Source organism: Carlito syrichta, unplaced genomic scaffold, assembly GCF_000164805.1.
Source record: "Carlito syrichta isolate Samal-C Ts95f unplaced genomic scaffold, Tarsius_syrichta-2.0.1 Scaffold123576, whole genome shotgun sequence".
Lineage (NCBI taxonomy): Eukaryota > Metazoa > Chordata > Mammalia > Primates > Tarsiidae > Carlito > Carlito syrichta.
In genome coordinates, this window is record NW_007067672.1 from 148,189 (window position 1) to 168,323 (window position 20,135).

The 20,135-nt window shown below is 46.6% G+C and overlaps 1 protein-coding gene across 1 annotated transcript in view; it reads left to right on the forward strand.

Annotated features, from left to right (window-relative positions):
* Positions 1-20,135, forward strand: part of POLN (DNA polymerase nu) — a 141,195-nt gene that overhangs the window by 117,686 nt on the left and 3,374 nt on the right. The window contains 3 exon segments of the mRNA XM_021707722.1: positions 4,377-4,456; positions 13,051-13,172; positions 17,374-17,389. Of these exon segments, the coding sequence (XP_021563397.1) occupies positions 4,377-4,456; positions 13,051-13,172; positions 17,374-17,389 (218 nt within the window).

A 20,135-nucleotide genomic window follows, 5' to 3' on the forward strand; every position in this document is an offset into this window, starting at 1 on the left:
GAGACTCCGACTCAAAAAAAAAAAAAAAAGAAATATATCACATATACTTAGCAATATTTTGCTGAGTCTTTTGAGGTTAAATTACAAACATCATAATCCTTCACCCGTAAATAGTTTGATGTGTTATTTCCTAAGAGCAATAGCATTACCTCCTATAAGAGTACACAGTTGTTAAATTCAGGAGAGTTAACATTGGTACAATACTATTATCTAAAATACAAACCATATTAAAACTTTATTAATTGTCCCAATAATATTCTTTACAGTAATTTTTTTTCAATCTAGAATCAGTCATTACATTTCATTGTTAGGTCTCATCTCTTTCTTGATTTTTGAGTTGGAGACTCACTCTGTCACTTAGGCTGGAGAGCAGTGGCATGGATCACAGTTCACTGCAGCCTTGACCTCCTAGGCTCAGGTGATACTTCTGCCTCAGTCTCTTAAGTAGCTAGGACTACAGGCACACACCACCACACCCGGCTAATTTTTAAACTTTTTGTAGAGACAAAGTTTCACTATTTTGTCCAGACGGGTCTCAAACTTGTGAGTTCAAGCAGTCATCCCACCTCAGTCTCCCAAAGGGCTGGGATTAACAGGTGTGAACCATAGCACCCGGCCTCATCTCTTCTAAAACAGCTCCTCAGCAAAAATTTTTTAAGAGACAAGGTTTTGTTCTGTCACCTAGGCAGTGGCACAATCATAGCTCAGGCAGCCTCAAACTCCTGGGTTCAAGCAATCCTCTCATTTCAGCCCTCAGCCTACCTAGGCTTTTCAACCTCTCTTTGTCTTTCAGAACATTGACATTTTTGAAGAGTAGAGCCAGTTTATTTTATAGAATGTGCCTCAATTTGGATTAGCCTGATATAAATCATTTTTAACATATTTTTAACTGGAGTAGCTATTTGTGTATTTGGCCCATTCTTCCACAGGAATTTTTGTGTCTTTATTTCTTCAATTTAAAAAAGCTATTTGTTAGGGATATCAGCCTTTCAACTGTAATACATATTACAAATATTTTTTCCTAGTTCATTGTTTGTCTTTTTACTTTGTTTATATTTGATGCTACACAAAAGATCTGGCTTTATTGTTCAGGGCAGGGGTTGTAATCAAATGTATCAATTTTAAAAATTTTTTAAACTGCACCTGAATTTTTAGTCATGGTTAGAAAGCCTTTCTCTACAGCCAGGTTATAGAAGAATTAACCCACGTTTTCTTTTCTTATCTTTTTCTAAATGGCCATCCAGCTGTCCCAGCACCATTTATCAAAGATAAATGGGATACCATCCTTATTACAGTAACTGGAGATGCTACCTTTATTATATTAGGTTTCTATATATAATTGAGTCTATGTCTGAACTTTCTGTCCCACTCCAATAGTCAGTCTGTCTATGTACCAGTACTTCACCATTGTAACTACAAAAAATGTTTTAATATCTGGGAGGCTAGGTTCCCCTCAGAACTCCTCTTTTTCAGCTTTCCTACTTATTTTTGTGCATTCATTTTTCGTTTTGTTTTTGTTTTTTGAGTTGGAGTCTCACTCTGTCACCCAGACTGGAGTGCAGTGGCCTCTCCTGACCACTGCAGCCTCGACCTGCTGGGCTCTGGAGAGCCTTCCGCCTCAGCCTTCCAAGTAGCTGGAACTACAGGCACGCACTACCACGCCCAGCTAATTTTTGATTTATTGTAGAAATGAGGTCTCACCAAGTTTCCCAGGCAAGTCTTGAACCTGTGGGCTCAGGCAATCCACTCACCTCGGCCTCCCAAAGCTCTGAGATTACAGGCTGAGCCACCGAGCCCAGCCTGCATTCATTTTTCAATAGGAACTTTAGCATCACCTTGTCTAGTTCCGTAAAAAAGTTTTTGATATTTTTATTGAGATCACATTAAATTCACAAATTAACTTAAGGAGAGCTGACATCTTAATGATGCTTTGGTTTTGTTTTTAATTTCTAAGATTTTTTGCACTGTGATCACAGTGTTATTTTAATATTTCTACTTTATGCAATCTTTTGATGTTTTCTGTGTATCTTAATATATGATACATATTAAGTATACATATTATAAGTACGCCCTAAGTGTTTGAGAAGTAAATTTATTCTCTGTTATCAGAGTGTACTGTTTAATATATACCCATTATATCTATCTATTGTGTTATTTGGATCTTGTCACAGTTTGGTTCACTGTGAAATATGTTCTAGGAGATTTAAAAAAAAATTTCCCCACAGGAAGGAGGACAGAATACCCAGTGGGAGATCTTAATGCTGCTTCCTCAGATAATTTTCCAACCTCACACAGCAAATTGGAGAGCGATCACCTGTGTGATCATACCTGCCCCAGATTTCCCCCACCCCTGCAGTTATCCTCAGATCCATTTCCTTGAGCCAAGGCAATATCTGATTTGGTTGCAGGTAGCACTGGGAGGACCACAGAGGAAGCTATTCTTAATATATTTATTAGTAATATCTTTCCTGGGAGCAGGTTGTGAGCACGTGTTCAAAATAGAGGTATGGGAGTGCAGGTATTTTGCAATATATGAGTTGACATATTTGTTCTGAGCATGGACGAGGTTGGTCTTTTGCTTCCTATCAAATACAGCTCTTACCAATGCCAGGTTTAAAACCAGGTTCAAGGGTAAGATAAACAAGTGGCTAAAACAGCTTAACATAGTAGTAAAAGGGAAGAAAAACTGAAATGCATTGGTACTTGGAAATCAGGTGGTGGAAATCAATGAAGTCCAGAATATCAGCAAAAATGATGGGGTAAGGAGCTCCATGGGCCCATTCCTCCACAGAAAGATTGAAAAATCTAACAAAAATTGTCAGAAGTAACTTTGTCAGAACTTTGGAAAAGAGGCAAAGGTTTACAGCAACCAAGCAAATGATATATCAAGAAAAAGGTAACTTTAAAATGGTAGGAGAGAGCTTTGTGGTGTTTTCACTTGCCCTTCTCCCTCAACCCCAGTCTTGAAGAAGGCAGCAGTGTGTTCCCAGTGTGGGATCTGGTCCCTGACTCTGGAGAGAGCCGAATATACCTTATTTGAAAAGAAGCGTGTGTCCATTCTCACTTGTCTGTGGGCTGCCTGAAGGACTGACATGGACACTTGTTATTGTTTCACCTAATTCAGATCCCACTTGCTGCAGAAAAGGGTCAGACAGTGTTGAAAACATTGTAAGGCAGACAACCTGCAGCCACATGGGGCAAAGGATTATAGTTGAAGCAAATAATAAAGTGCTGAAAGCTTGGGAGGAAAAACTGGGGAGAGAGATTATCTTTTTCTAAATTAGGGCATTCAAATGCACTTGTATACTGAGAAATTTAGAAGCTCCATGCATGCCCAGAGCAGCTTGTATACTCAGAAAAGACCTAAGAAGACCCTGGGCTTTCATCTTGGGCTGGCCTCAGTGCAAGCAGGAAGTGAAGGCTAAGGTAGAGTTGTAAACAGACTGTCTAAGCAAAAAAGGAGGGCCCCAGCACATAGCCAGTCTCACACACACACACACACACACACGACTGAGAGAGGTTTCTTGTTTTTGTTCCTTTTTTCTTTCTCTCTGTCTTCTCCTCTTTTCCCCTCTCTCCTCTCCTGCCCTCCCCTCCCCTTCCTTTGTCTTCCTTCTCTTCTCTTTTTCTTGCCTCATATCATTCACTGCTTCTAAATCTGAGGTCACCAGCCCAGTAGGGGCCCTGGCGTAGATGACAAGGATGTCTACAAGAGAGAAAACAGGTAGTGGTGCCCAGGGCACCTGGCAGGCTGCTTGTCCTTGAGTGGGGTGCCCTAGCAGGGAGAAGTGACTCTTGGCAGTGCTGGTGGTATCCTGTAGCTCCTGTGCTACTCAGATGTCTCAGCTTTAATCTTCGGAGATTGCTGTGGTTCAGACAGAGGCTACACTGGTCTTTATTCTATCTCAATGCTGTAGCCCCAGGTTGTGGCTTGCCCCATGGCCTCTGTCTGTGGGATGCCAGGACAGAGGCTGCTTATTCAGTCAAGAGTGGGACAATAAAGGACTAAAAACCAGCTCCCCCACTGCAGCAGACACAGACGTGGCCTAGGCACCCCAACACAGCATGGGCTTTCCTGCAGTTAGGTGAGCACGACTTTGGTGAAAGCAGTTTTTGTTTTTGACTTGTGGACACCTCAGAACTTGGAGGCTGACACTTGACTAGCCTGCAGCTGCTACAGCCTCACCGTCAGTGTCCATCTGGGGCTCTTGCCGAGGTGATGCTGCAGGTGTCCCCTGCCTGCGTGACAAGCTGATGTGAAACCGTGAAGAAGCTCCAGAGAAAGAAGCAAGGGGGCATTGAATGCTTCAGACTCACTACTCTTCCTCTGACAGTGCTAATCGTGCCTGACTCCATGCTGTCTCTCCACACCGGAGGGATGTTCCCGGGGACCGTGTGACCCATATAGACAGACAGCAAGCCAAGAAGGTGGTGTTTGCAGTGGTCTATGGAGCAGGTAGGCTGCAGGTAGGAGCTGCAGTCTTGGGGTCACCTGTAAGCCAGTGGTCGGGCACCTGTGTTTAAATGTGTCTGTGTCAAGCCGGGTTCGGTGGCTCAGCCTGTAATCCCGCGCCTTTGGGAGGCTGAGGTGAGTGGATTGCCTGAGCCCGCGGGTTCGAGACCCGCCTGGGCGGCAAGACTTCATCTCTGCAATAAATAAAAAAAATCAGCCGGGCTTGGTAGCGCATGCCTGTAATTCCAGCTACTCGGAAGGCTGAGGCGGAAGGATCGCCAGAGCCCAGCAGGTTGAGGCTGCGGTGGCCGGGAGCGGCCACTGCCCTCCAGTCTGGGCGACAGAGTGAGACTCCAACTCAAAAAAGAAAAAATAAAAAAAAAATGTGTCTGTGTCTCAGAGAAATCATTTGTGAGTCCCTGCCTGTTGTTTACATAACATGACCAGCAGACACTTGTCGGACAACTCACACTCTCAGTTCGTTCAGAGTCACAGCTGGCCTCTCAGAGGAAGCCACAAGGGTTAAGCATGGCCTGGCTGTGGCCACACATCCATACCATACCACTGGACTGGGTGCCATTTCCATGCTTTGAGACCCTAAGAAACTTTTGTCCATATACACACATCAAGGCCTTATAAAGTTAGACGACCTTAGAACATGCTCTGGTGTGGACACATTTCCACATCTCAGTACCCACCCATCTTTCCAGGGCAGGGCTCACCACAGCCAAAACCCCCTACAGAGGGCAGACCCAAGTCTCAGGCTGGGAGCAGGGTTGAAGGTCAATCAAACCTTATGGGCAGCAGGCAGGAGATAAGGGGCTAGGCCAGGAATCCCTGGAGAGCAAGAAGTTTGGCTGTCTGTGTCCTCTTTTGCAAGCCTCTCCTCTCCTCCCCGTTTTTACTGTTCATCTTCCTCTACCCACCTTGCCTAGCCCAGCTCTCATGGCAGAGGCCTTCTGCTCTCCCACCAACTCCCTGGGCTGTCTGAAAGTTTTAAATTCTTTTCTTTTTTTTTTTTTTGAGTTGGAGTCTCACTCCATCGCCCAGACTGGAGTGCGGTGGCCGCTCCCGGCCTCTGCAGCCTCCACCTGCTAGGCTCCGGCGATCCTTCCGCCTCAGCCTTCCGAGTAGACGGAATTACAGGTGCGCGCTACCACGCCCGGCTGATTTTTTGATTTATTGTAGAGATGAGGTCTCGCTGCCCAGGCGGGTCTCGAACCCGCGGGCTCAGGCAATCCACTCACCTCAGCCTCCCAAAGGCGCGGGATTACAGGCTGAGCCACCTGTAATTCCGTCTACTCGACTGGCTTGAAAGTTTTAAATTCTTTTCTGCCTGTAGGTCATGCTGAATCAGAGGCCTGATTTCCCCTCGGGAGCAGCTGTTGGCCAGCCAGTCCCGCCTTAAGGAAGGGTTCATGAGGCTGTCGGCAGGCCTGTGCAGACCTCCTTCTGCCTTTGATCAGTTCTGCTTTGAGCAGTGCAGCTTGTGCAGAGACCCTGAAAAGAGGACTCGCCTCCCTGCCATGGAAACCCTTTGTTTATTCACAGAAAGGCAGAAAAATTGAGCAAGCTTCACCACAAGAATAACGGGCCAGTGCATAGCCAATTATCCCCAGCAGCGACCTTGCCGTCTCCAGGAAGACCACAGGGCTGCTAAACAGGTGTGCCCAGTGTCTGCCCCACAACTGCAACTGACTGATTTGTCCAAAACCACCACAAACCAGACAGGCCGGCACCCATCTTGGGGCTGTGCTCTGCTATTCCCTCTGCAGGGCACCAGCCCTTGCACAATCACAGAGCCACAGAGTCACTTCTGCAGTTTGGAACTTAACTTTCCCCTTTCTCAACCTTCCTCGGCCATAGTATTAGTCACCCATTTCTAGGTAACAAATTGCCATAAACATAGCAGCTTAAAAAAATACATGTTTATTATCGTGCAGTTTCTCTAGGTGTGGGTTCTTTGCTGGGTCCCTCAGGGCTACAGTCAAGGTGTTGGTGGGGATTGTGATCTCATCTGCAGCTCAACTGGGAGGAACCACGTTGTTGGCTCCATTTCTTACTGCCTCTCAGCTGGAAGCGGCTTAGCTTCTTGCCACATAGGCCTCTCGCCTCTGACAGAGCCTACAACTTGGCAGTTCTGTTCTTCAAGCCAGCAGGAAAGCGAGAGACGCCAGCTCTGCCCTTGCTCATCCGTTCACAGTTTTGCACACCAACAGGAACGTGAGTACCACAAAGACAGGAGCACATCAGTTTAGCTCACTGCCTGGCACAGAGAAAGCACATGACATTCATTGAACAATTTGTTGGACTTCGTAATCGTTAATCTTTCAGGTCCACTTTTTGAAAACATTTTATGTGTGTACATAGTTTTGGGAAAACAGACTAAGAAACCTTGTTTTAAAGAACAAGCCTCAGTGGGTGACAATGGAGTAACATCGGATTGATTCTTCTCAGAGTTGTCTGGTCCTTTTCCTCCCCTCAGCCTTCCTCTGTTTACACCCCTGAATCTCCCTGAGGTCTCTGGCTTGGGGGAAGGCAGCACTCTGCCAAGTTATATTAGCTATGATTGCCTTTTGCCCTTGCTCCAGAAACACGTGTTACGGGCATATTGTTCACCTCGGCTCTGCAGGCAGAACGTCACCTCCCCTATCCCAAGCCAGGCAGCCCATGCTTGATCCCAACTCTGTCACCTCCTAACTGTGTGGCCATGTACAAGGCCCTCTACCTTGCGGTGCCATCTACCCCTCAGAAAATGCTCTTGTAGAGTTTGTGAGGCCGTACCTGGCACGCAGTCAACTCTCATATCCGTCATCTCACCACATCTGTGTCCACTTCAAGTCTGTGCTATGTCGACAAATGCTTCCACATAACTGAGCAACTTCTGCAGGTCTCCTGTGGCAGCCACCTTCCACCCTGGCTGGGGCAGCATCTCAAATCCAGTCGGGAGAACAGGACAGAGGATGAGTGCATTGAGCACCTGCCACGTGGCAGGCTCTGCTCCAGGAGTATGACTTTGAGTGGTGCACCTTGTGCAGAGACCCTGAGAAGTGTTCCTTCCCACTGCCACCTCTCCCAATTGCTCTGCTCCAGGAGGATGGCCCGATCTGCCCCTGCCCACTGCCGTCTGTTTGGCTCCTTCTGGGGTATTCACTTTGTTTTTTTCTGGAGATGAAAAGAGTCACACTTTGTAAATAAGCAGTGAGTCATTAGTTGTGATGTTGGTGAAAAGGGTAATTTGGCTGCTTTTAGCCCTGATAGTGACACAGGGGTTCCACCCTGAGCCTCCGTCTCGGCTGCTCCCGTTGTTCCCATCCCACTTGACAGCTGGAATTACTGTGTCTCTGCTGCTGTGCATCTCTCTTCTCTTTGTGTTTGGGAACTTATCACATGAGCTGGGACCGAGGAACCCAGGTGACCTTGTCAGGCCTTCTGGCCTGCCGGAGACCCTTTGGAAATCAGTAGAGGAGCTTTGCACCAGTTGGCTTTCAGTGGATTCCTGTATTTCCACATAAATGTACCTCTGAGCAGTCCATGAACACTGGGAGTATGTGCAGAGCCCACTCGTTCTTGAGAAAATTGGTGACACGATCATTGTGAAGACTGTGACAAAGGCAGAAGCCGCACAGGATGGTGAAGGAAGCAGGAAAGAGGCCCCAGAGGGTGCCAGGTCCATGTACTCAGCCCCATCCATGGGGCAGCACACCCAACCCCTCAGACACATGCACCCAGCATGTAGGTGCTGGCAGGAGCAATGCAGAGCCGCAGAGCAGCTGCTATGGTGGCCTTGTCTTTCTCCTTCAGTCAACTACATTCAGATGCCCATAGATGTATGAGGCACCTTCCCAGCCCAGCAGGGTCTGTCTCCTCTGGGGAGTAGCTCCTACCTCTTCCGGCCCTCCTCTGAGCTCCTATTGCTCTTAGTCTTACACATGTGTCCTCCCAAATTATTAAATGACTCTTCAGTTTGCCTCTACACGCAGTCATCGTTTGATCAACAGTTACGTGCTCTGTGCACACCATCTGGCCCACGGTTGCTCCCAGGGGACCACACTTGTCAGAAGAAACACACAGCAGGCCTGGGTATAGCACTGCATCATCAGTGCGTGTGTAGAAGAGACCCTGTGTCAAGGTATCCAGAGGAGGGCCCCACCTGGACAGAGCCAGGACAGTCTGGAAAGATGACCCAGAGCCACAATGCCTGAGCTGAGGTTTGAACATTGTGTGGGGTTTAATGGCAGGTCTGTTCCAACATGACCAGCCAGTCTTCCCAAAGTCCCACTGTATGCCGGGCACTTGCCTGGCCTTAGAGATGTAAACAGGAGTGAAAGGCTGAATCTGTGTGGGTTGTAGGGCAGAACACTTGGAGAAAAGGGAGTGAAAATTGTCCTCCTAAAGTTAAAATTGTAACATGTGGGCAGGGCGCGGTGACTCAGCCTGTAATCCCAGTACTTTAGGAGGCCAAGGTGGGAGGATTGCCTGAGTCTGGAGGTTTGAGACCAGCCTGGGCAACTTGGTGAGACTTCGTCTCTACAATAAATCACAAACATTAGCTAGGTGTGGTGGCATGCATCTGTAGTTCCAGTTACTTGGAAGGCTGAGGCGGTAGGATCACCTAAGCCTAGCAGGTCAAGGCTGCGGTGGCTGTGAGTGTGCCACTGCACTCCAGCTTGGGCGACAGAGTGAGACTCCGACTCAAAAAAAAAAATTGTAATATGTGTGCACACATAGATTCACACACACAGGATATATTAGTCATCTGTGGGAAGAGTCAAATTATGTGTTCTTGTAGGATTTTAGAGGTGGGGCATGCTCAGAGCGCCCATCAAACAGGTCCTATGTAGCCTTTAAGGAGATAGGCGTGCATGTGATTGCAACTTAAAAAGCAGGAACCTGATCAATTGAGTGAAAGTGGGGAGGTAAGTTCTATGAAAAAAGGAGCTAGTTCACATGAAGCATAAGACAGAGAAGCTCCTGCAGAGCCAAAAGCTGTCCTGCCTGAGAGACAGACAGTGGCTTTAGAGTGTGACAGTTCCACTGTCAAGGGTGCCCAAAGAGTGGGAAGCAGGATTCTAGGGCCGAGAGAGCTGCCCAGACCTTCTGTCTTCATCTCAGTCTCTCATCTCTACTTCTTTTGGAATTCCCACATCATCTGTTCCCTTGTAGACAGGCTTTCTTCACAAACAGGAATCAAGGCCACCCACTGCCCTTCAGACATGACAGTTCTACAGAAGAAAAGAAATGGATTCTTTCTCAGCTGTAAGTATTTAGAGAGGTGTGACTTCTGGTGATGGTCAAGTAGCTTTCATCAGAGCAATTCTTCCAAAGGTATCAACTGTAAACTGGAAAATATATGAAAAAGCCTGAAGTCACAGGAAAGTGATCAAAAGCAAACAGAAGCTGGAGGTTGACTGACACTTGGAAGAAAAGACTAGCACAGGTGAGTGTCCCATTCTGCAGCTCCTCACCTGAAGGCAAGCCTTAGTCCATGCTATGGACAGCAGAAACTTGGATAAGAGCATAGTCCTACCAGCTTGAAGAATCAGAGGACAGTGGTTGGGACAATAGAGAATCTGGAAAGTGAAGGGAGAAACTCCAGAAAGAAGAGAGCAAGGGGATAAGCCCAAATTCTAGGTATGAAAATGCCCAGATCTCTGACTAACCCCCAACTATGTATGACTGGGGCAGACTTCAAACAGCCCAGCTAAAATGAAAGGATTGACCTGAGATTTCAGGTGCTGCCTGCTGCAGGAAGACAGAGTTTGAAGTGTGACTTTAGTTAAATTAGCTAAAAATTAGCTAAAGTTCAATTTGGCTAAAGGGTGTACTAATTCCCTTTAAAAAAAAAAAAAAAAAGCTAGTACTCTTTAGCCAAATTTAGCCAGGTATGGTGGCATGTACCTGTTAGTCCCAACTACTGAGGAGGCTGAGATAGAAAGATTGCTTGAGACTAGGAGTTCAAGGCTGCAGTAAGCTATGATTGCACCACTGCACGAGAACCTGGAGTCTATAATGTATCACATACAACATCCAGGATACAATTCCAAATTCCTAAACATATGAAGAAACAAGATAACTTGACCATATTCAAGAGAAAAAGCAATCATAGAAGCAGATCCTGAGATGACCCAGATGTTGGGCTTAGCAAAAAAGGATTTTAAAGTTGCTATTAGTAACTACAGATGGCTCAAGAAAGTAAAGGAAAATATGTTCATAGTAAATGAAAAAAGAAAACTTCAGCAAATAAAGAGAACCAAATGTAAAATCTAAAACTGGATATGGTAATATCTGAAGTTAAAAATTCACCAGATGGGTTTAACAACAGATTGGAGATGAGAGAAGACTCAGCTACAAAGATACTCAAAACCCTATCTTGCTGACCTGGCTAAGGTATCTGGCCACCATCTGATTTCTTTCTGAGAACCAATGGGATTTTCCAAGCAGTGCCATAGCTGAGTGTGGTGATTGGAATTTGATAGAAAGAAAGAGTTGTAGATGGACTATTTCAGTAAAGTATAGTAAAATACATACTTATCTGTGAAAAATATCAAATATTATGTTTTAAGCTCTAAAAGGGATACTAGAGTTTTGTTGTTGTTGCTTTTTTCATTTCCAGTCAAAGAGCTCCAAGTCATCAGGCAGTCCTGAGCGTAGAGGAAGGACCAAGGGTTTCAATACTTTATGCCTCTCTGTTGGGAGAACAGGGTGCCCCAGACCTTCCCACTCTTCCTGGAAAAGCCCTGGAAGCAAAAACTCACCCCTTTGCTATCCCAAGATTCAAACATTCTTTCTGTCCAGAACTGCTAGGCATCAGCTGGCCAGGGCCTGGCTAAAGAGGGGACCAATCAGTCCCACTCTTTTGAAGGTCTTTTCTCTGGGTTTCACAGACCCCACATCTGCACCCTCCAGGCCATAGTTCCTAGGTTATCCCATCCGAGGGTCCCTGGAGTATGACTTCAGAGTTTATCCAGTGCAAAGGACAGCAAGGCCACTCCTGGTCCTGGTCATTCTCTCTCAGAAATGCAGGTCTCCAGTCTGCTTGTCACTCTGGGGTTCCCTCCAACAAGGCAGCATTTCCCCCCAACTCCACAGCCAGGGCTTTCCTTATAATTTCACTGTCAAGTAAGAGATTATGTTCTCATGTACTTCTTATTCTCTATTTAAATTATTGTTTCCTGGAAGAAAATGAAAGGGAATAACTATATATACTCACTCTTTGAGTTTTCCATGCCTAGTTCATAGGGATCCCCGCTTGGGGGGGTAGGGCTATCATTCCTAAGTCACACATGAAAAAATGGGGTTTATGGTGAGTCAGGTAACTTCTCCAAAGCTACACAGAATTTTCTGTTAGAGTTTGTGGGGTCCCAGAGCCTGCACCCAGCCAGCAGGAGGCTCACAATGTTTGCCAGAACTTGGGACACCACCCCAACTACAAACCTTTCTCTGAGCAGTGTCACAAGAACATCTTCATATTCTAGGACCAAATATTGTTCTAGACCAAAAGCATTTGTCTCCAAATAAATATTCTAAAGATAGGAACTCCTGGGCAGCATTTTCTTGTAATTTGGCCATGAAACTTTCCCTTCCTCTATTTTTCTATGCCCTGCTCCAGTCTCCCCTTCATGCTAGAATTGGGTCTCCCCCTGGCCAAAACAAGAGCAGAGACCATCTCTACTTATTCACTGTGTTGCCTGTAGCACCTGGCAGGCCTTGAGTCAATTTTGTCAATAAAAAAATGCTTAACTGGCTCCCACCAGGCCCAGTGTCTCAAGCCTGTAATCCCAGCATTTTGGGAGGCCAAGGCGAGAGAATTGCCTGAGCTCAGGGGTTCGAGATCAGCTTGGGAAATTTGGTGAGACCTTGTCTCTACAATAAATCACAAAAATTAGCCTGGCGTGGCAGCGCATGCCTGTAGTTCAGCTACTTGGAAGGCTGAGGTGGAAGGATTGGCCTGAGCCCAGCAGTTCGACACTGGGGTGGCCATGAGCGTGCCACTGCACTCCAGCCTGGGCAACAGAGTGAAACTCTGACTCAAAAAAACAAAACAAGCCGGGCTCAGTGGCTCAGCCTGTAATCCCGCGCCTTTGGGAGGCTGAGGTGAGTGGATTGCCTGAGCCCGCGGGTTCGAGACCCGCCAGGGCAGCGAGACCTCATCTCTACAATAAATTAAAAAAAAAAAAGTCAGCCGGGTGTGGTAGCACATGCCTGTAATTCCGGCTACTCGGAAGGCTGAGGCGGAAGGATCGCCGGAGCCCAGCAGGCGAGGCTGCGGTGGCCGGGTGCGACCACTGCACTCCAGTCTGGGCGACCGAGTGAGACTCCAACTCAAAAACAAAACAAAACAAAACAAGCCCTGGTCCAGATTGATCAGCTCCTAGCACCCAGTTTGGAAAGCCAGTGCCAATACCATCCGAACCAATCAGAAAAGACCAGTGCTGCCAGCTGGACCTGACTTCCTGAGCCATTCACAAGGCCCTCAGCTGGCTTCTCAGCTCGTCCATTTCTATGCATATGGCTACTCATTGAAGGCACATACTGTTGGTACCAAGGGCAAGTTAGGACTTGACTCTGAGCATGCGTCTTTCTCACTCATGCAGGGAAAGAGTGCCTTGCTGCTTGCCTTGGAGTAACTGTTTGAGAAGTTGCCCAGTTTTTAGAGAGCTTTTTGCAGAAGTACAAGAACATCAAGGACTTTGCCCAAGCAGGTGTCACCAGACAGGTAGGCCAACTGCTGCCAGAGTCTCCCTACTAGTGCCACAATGTCCTGGCTCTTGGTTGGGCAAGACATATGGGTAGGTACTGGGGGAGGGGGGTCACTGAGTCATTGAGGCTGAGGATAGGTGTTGGGTAAGTCCTCAGCTTCTGCTGGATAAATAAGGCTAAAAAGTTCTACACTATGTCAGAAGACATGGTAGCGCATGCCTATAGTCCCAGCTACTAGGAAGGCTGAGGTGGGAAGACCACTTGAGCCCACGAGTTTGAGACTGCAGTGAGCTTTGATTGCACGACTGCACTCCAGCCTGGGCAATAGAGCAAGACACTGTCTCAGAAAAAAAAAAAAAAGAAGCCCCCATGAGAAGGGGTCAGAGCCAGAGCCAGATTCTGTTTGAGGCAACACAGCAAACAGCTTGTAGGTGAACATCTAGGTTCAAACAGATACCATCTACACTTAGAAATGAAAAATATATATTATTTTTTTTTGAGTTGGAGTCTCACTCTGTCGCCCAGACTGGAGTGCAGTGGCCACTCCCGGCCACCGCAGCCTCGACCTGCTGGGCTCCGGCGATCCTTCTGCCTCAGCCTTCCGAGTAGCCGGGATTACAGGCACGTGCTACCACACCCAGCTAATTTCTTTTTTATTTTATTGTAGAGATGAGGTCTTGCCTGCCCAGGCAGGTCTCAAACCCGCAGGCTCAGGCAATCCACTCATCTCAGCCTCCCAAAGGCGCGGGATTACAGGCTGAGCCACCGAGCCCGGCTAGAAAATATATATTCTTATGAAATGCATGTGATATATATATATATATTTTTTGAGTTGGAGTCTCACTCTGTCGCCCAGACTGGAGTGCAGTGGCTGCTCCCGGCCACCGCAGCCTCGACCTGCTGGGCTCCAACAATCCTTCCGCCTCAGCCTTCTGAGTAGCTGGAACTACAGGCGCGCGCTACCATGCCCAGCTAATTTTTTTGATTTATTGTAGAGATGAGGTCTCGCCTGCCCAGGCGGGTCTCGAACCCGAGGGCTCAGGCAATCCACTCACCTCAGCCTCCCAAAGGCACGGGATTATAGGCTGAGCCACCGAGCCCGGCTGCATGTGATATATTTTAAAATATCACTACAATATCAAGTAGACTGTGTCTATGACCACAGTAAAATAAAAAGGTAGTTGTGTGTGTGTGTGTGTGTGTGTGTGTACAGTCATCCTTCCATCTACCTATTTGGAAATTTATTGCACTCCTAAGTAGTTTAGGATAAAAAAAAGAAATCACAAGAAAATGATTTTTAAAATTTTATAAGCAAAGACAGTAAAAGTATCTTATCAGAAACTATAGGGCAATTCCCTCAGGTCCCCTCCCACTGTGGGAGCTTTTCTGTTCTCTCAATAAATCCTACTTTCAAAAAGAAAGAAAGAAAGAAATTGTGGGATGTGGCCAAACTGACACCTCACATAGAAGTAAGGGAATATTTTTAAAGAGTATTTTTTTTTTTTTTTTTTTGAGTTGGAGTCTCACTCTGTTGCCCAGGCTGGAGTGCAGTGGCCACTCCCGGGCACCGCAGCCTCGACCTGCTGGGCTCCAGCGATCCTTGCGCCTCAGCTTTCCAAGTAGCCGGAATTACAGGCACGCGCTACCATGCCTGGCTGATTTTTTAATTTTATTGTAGAGATGAGGTCTCATCAAGTTGCCCAGGCAAGTCTCAAACCAGCGAGCTCAGGCAATCCACTCACCTCAGCCTCCCAAAGGCGCAGGATTACAGGCTGAGCCACCGAGCCCGGCTTAAAGAGTATTTTTTAAAGAAAGAGAAATCTGTAGGTATAAATGAGTTGTGTTCAACATGAGAAATTTGGAAAAGAGCAGCAAAGCAAAATTAAAGAATGAAGTGGCAGGGCGCAGTGGCTCAAGCCTATAATCCCAGTACTTTGGGAGGCCGAGGCGAGAGATTGCCGGAGTCCATGGGTTCGAGACCAGCCTGGGCAACATGGTGAGACCTCGTCCGTACAATAAATTTTAAAAAATTTCTGGGTGTGGTAATATGCGCCTGTAGTTCTGGCTACTTGGAAGGCTGAGGTGGAAGGATAGCCTGAGTCCAGCAGGTCAAGGCTGCAGTGGATGGAGCGTGCCACTGCACTCCAGCCTGGGCGACAGAGTGACTCCAACTCAAAAAAAAAAAAAGAATGAAGTAAAGAAATCAGTGGGAGAACAGAAATGAATGAAATAAACAACAAAATGGATTGATAATAGGTACAGAAAGAGCATTCACAAAACTCAACACTCATTATGCAATGAACAATAAAAAGGTTCGGTAGCTCAGCCCGTAATCCCGCATCTTGGGAGGCTGAGGTGAGTGGATTGCCTGAGCCCGTGGGTTCGAGACCCGCCTGGGCAACCTGGCAAGACCTCATCTCTACAATAAATCAAAATATTAGCTGGGCATGGTAGCGCGTGCCTATAATTCCGGCTACTTGGAAGGCTGAGGCGGAAGGATCGCCGGAGCCCAGTGGGTCGAGGCTGCGGTGGCTGGGAGCGGCCACTGCACTCCAGTCTGGGTGACGGAGTGAGACTCCAACTAAAAAAAAAAACCGACTGGAGACCTGGGCTGGCAGGACCAACATTCCCAGAAGGCTCTGGCATGTCCCCTCAGGGCTCAGTCAGTGTCTCTGCGACATCCTGAATACCCTCCTAGACTCTCCTCCAGTGACTCATTGACTTTTCATTGTGGAGCCTGTACATAGCCCATAAGCTCCAGGGCAGCTGCCACAGACTACCTGTTGGTCTGACAGGCCTATGGACAGCATCTGTACAGAGCTGCCCACACCAGCCCCAAAGGAGAGCCCTGCAGCCTGCAACTATGCAGCTCCCCAGAGCTGGTCCCCTCCATGTGAAGCATGAGAAAGCATGGCAAATTCCATCCCTGGGGGTCTGACAAGCCTTGAGCTTCCTGGGCCTGGCACCTTTCCATGTCAGGTGGCATCAGTGGAGCCACAGTTGGTTTTGGAATCCTGGGGAGGGAAAGTTGAGCTGGCAACTCACCTAATGTGGATTTCATGCTGGTGTTTCTGCAGCCCACTGCCCCCTCTGTGTATAGGGGAGGGATACCACACTGGCATGGGCATGGCTTCCAGGAATATTACTTCCACTCTTATCACCATGAAGGGCCAGGGCTAGAGATCATCTCATATATGAGCAGGAACCATGGAAGCATTGGGTGGAGGAGAAATGAGCTCTGAAATGAGGTACAGAGTTTGAAATGTTCAGAGTCAGAAGACTTTTGCTTTGGGCCACAGAGGAGCCGCTGACTTCAGAATTTGCTCCCACCATAAACAACAAGAAAACTGGACAGCTGTCTCCAATACTGGTCAGTGAGCAGTGTATTGCTCTGGTCTCTGAGAGAAAATATCCAAATGAGCTGAATTTCATGAGCACCTTGTGTCTGGACACACAGCTAACAGTGCAACAGTGCAGAGGGGAAGCCACATAGACTCTGGGGTTTCACTGAGTGGAGGACACACAGATCCAGATTGGGGATGCAGAGGCAGCTGGATTTTGCAAGGCAGAGTATCAGAGAGGAGGAAGCTACACAGAGAGCAAGTGCCACAAATCTTCAAAGAATTCTCTTTATGTGTGTTTTTGAACACTAAGATACACGTGCAGGGCCGGGAGCGGTAGCTCAAGCCTGTAATCCCAGCACTTTGGGAGGCCGAGATGAGAGGACTGCCTGAGCCCACGGGTTTGAGACCAGCCTGGGCAACTTTGGGAGACTTCATCTCTAAATAAAAATTTAAAAAATTAGCTGGGTATAGTAGCAGTCGCCTGTAGCTCTGGCTACTTGGAAGGCTGAGGCAGAAGGATTGCTGGAGCCCAGCAGGATGACACTGGGATTGCCATGAGCATGCCACTGCACTCCAGCCTGGGTAACAAAGTGAGACTCCAACTCAGAAAAGAAAAGAAAAGAAAAAAAAGATACTCTTGCATAGAGTAAAACTCTACAAGACTGAGCAAAAAAATGTCTGGGGAGCAATAAGCTGAATGACTCCAAAATTCACAGGGCTAGGAGATGTTTGAGTTCTGACCATCCAGAGTGGAGAGGACACCTAGGACATTAAGCAGAGACCACAGAAGGGTCACACATTTGAGACAGGTCTAAACTAGCCCTGGAGCAAAGCTACTCTAACAAAACTTAAAAACAGATTTCAGAGGGATAGAGATGGACTGGGTGTGGTGGCTTACACTTCTAATCTCAGCATTTTGGGAGACTGAGATGAGAGAATTCTAATACTTGATGGCAGAAGCTCAAGATCAGCCTGGGCAACATGCGAGACTCCCATTTCTACAAAAATAAAATAATAAAATTTTAAAAAGAGAGGATCAAGATGATCAGTAAGTAACTTAGACCTGCCAAAACACTCTTGAAGGAAAGATAGCAAGCCCCAAAACTCAACAACATAAAATTCACAATGCCCAGCATCTGGTCAAAAATCATTAGACAGAGGCTAGGTACAGTGACTCACACCTGTAATCTTAGCACTTTGGGAAGTGAAGGTGGGCTTAGTGCTTGAGCACAGGAGTTTGAGATCAGCCTAGGTCTCAACATAGCAAGACCTTGTCTCTACAAACACATTTAAAAATTAGCTAGGCATGGTGACCTGGGCCTTTACTCCTAGCTACCTTGGAGGCTAGTCAGAAGAATTGCCACCTGATCCTAGGAGGTCAAGGCTGTGGCGAGCCATAGTCATGCTACTGCCTCTGCCTGGGCAACAGAGTGAGACCCCAACTCAAAAAAAAAAAAAAAATCACTAGATAGGTGAAACTGCAGGAACTGAAAAAGACAAAGTCAGAAGAATAGGCTCCCTCTTATCTTCACTGCCAGTTACTCTTAGGAATTCTGATGTAGTGCCTCGCATATGGTAGGTTCTCAATAGCTTGTCACTTTTATGATTATTATAGATGTGGGAAATTTTCTCAAGCCTCAGACATGTAAAATTACAAGTGGAGGATTTATTTCTCATCAACACCAACTAACATGAAAGTCCTCGCCGGTCAAGACTATGCTCAACCAGCACAGCACATTTGTGTTCATTTTCTTTCTTTCATCTTTTTTTTTTTTTTGAGTTGGAGTCTTACTCTGTCACCCAGGCTGGAGTGCAGTGGCACGCTCATGGTCACCGCAGCCCCGACCTGCTGGACTCAGGCAATCCTTCCTCCTCAGCCTTCCAAATAGCTGGAACTACAGACATGTGCAAACGTACCTGGCGAATTTTTTTATTCTATTGTAGAGATGAGGGCTCACTAAATTGCCCAGGCTGGTCTCAAACCCGTGGGCTTAGACAATTCTCTCACCTCGGCCTCCCAAAGTGCTGGGATTATAGGCGTGAGCCACCACGCCCGGCCCAGTGTTCATTTTCTTTCTTTCTTTTTTTTTTTTGAGTTGGAGTCTCACTCCGTCGCCTAGGCTGGAGTGCAGTGGCGCACTCACAGCCACCCCAGCATCAACCTTTTGATCACCCAGGCTCAGGCAAATCCTTCCTCCTCAGCCTTCCAAGTAGCTGGAACTACAGGCATGCACTACCATGCCCAGTTAATTTTTTGATTTATTGTAGAGGTGAGGTCTCCTGAAGTTGCCCAGGATGTTTTCAAACCCAGGGGCTCAGGCAATGCACTCACCTTGCCCTCAGGCAATCCCCCCACCTCGGCCTCCCAAAGTGCTGGGATTACAGGCTTGAGTCACCACACCCGGCCTCATTTTCTTAAAGAGAGGCACCAAACAGCATATACTCAGGCTGCCCAAGATTGAATCTGTAAAGACTTAAAAGTAAGCTATAAAAATCCTAGTAGAAAATCTAGGAAACAATCTTCTAGACATCATCTCGGCAAATTTATGAAGAAGATTCCGAAAGCAATTGCAACAAAACAAAAATACATAAATGGGACTTGATTAAATTAAAAGGCTTCTGCACAGCAAAAGAAATAATCAACAGAGTGAACAGAAAACCTACAGAATAGGATAAAATATTTGCAAATTATGCCTCAAAGGGATAATATCCAGAACCTACAAGAAACTCAAACAACTTAACACATACATACACACAAAACCCACTGAAAAGTCGGCAAAGGGCACGAACAGACACTTCTCAAAAGAAGACACACAAGCAGCCAACAAACATATGAAACAATGCCCCACATCACTAATCATCAGAAAAATGCAAGTTAAAACCACAATGAGATATCATCTACACCTGTCAGAAAGGCTATCATTAAAAAGTCTAAAGAACAACAGATGTTGGTGCAGTTGCAGAGAAAAGAGAGTGCTCAATCACTGTTGGTGGGATTGTAAACTAGTTCAACGAGTTCATAGTAGAACAGTATGGAGATTTCACAAAGAAGTAAACATTGTATTATCATTCTACTCAGTAATCTCACTACTAGAGATCTACCCAAAGGAAAACAAATCATTTTCTTAAAAAGATATTTGTAATCATATATTCATTGCAGCACTATTTACAGTAGCAGAATCACAGAACTAACCTAAGTGCCCACCAACGATTGGATGATGAAACATCATGGAATACTACACAGCCATAAAAACAGAGAATGAAATCATGTCCTTTGCATCAGCATGGATGGAGCTGGGAAACATCATTCTAAGTGAACTAACTAGAAACAGGAAACCAAACACCATGTGTTCTCACTTAAATGGAAGCTAAAAGGCCACAACGATTGAAATAATAGACATCGGGGACACCAATAAGGAAGGAGGTGGGAGGAGAGTTGGGGTTTAGAAATTACCTATTCGGGCTCGGTGGCTCAGCCTGTAATCCTGCAGTTTGGGAGGCCGAGGTGAGTGGATTGCCTGAGGCCGCGGGTTCGAGACCCGCCCGGGCAACTTGGCGAGACCTCATCTCTACAGTAAATTAAAAAATTAGCCAGGCATGGTAGCACGCACCTGTAGTTCCAGCTACTTGGAAGG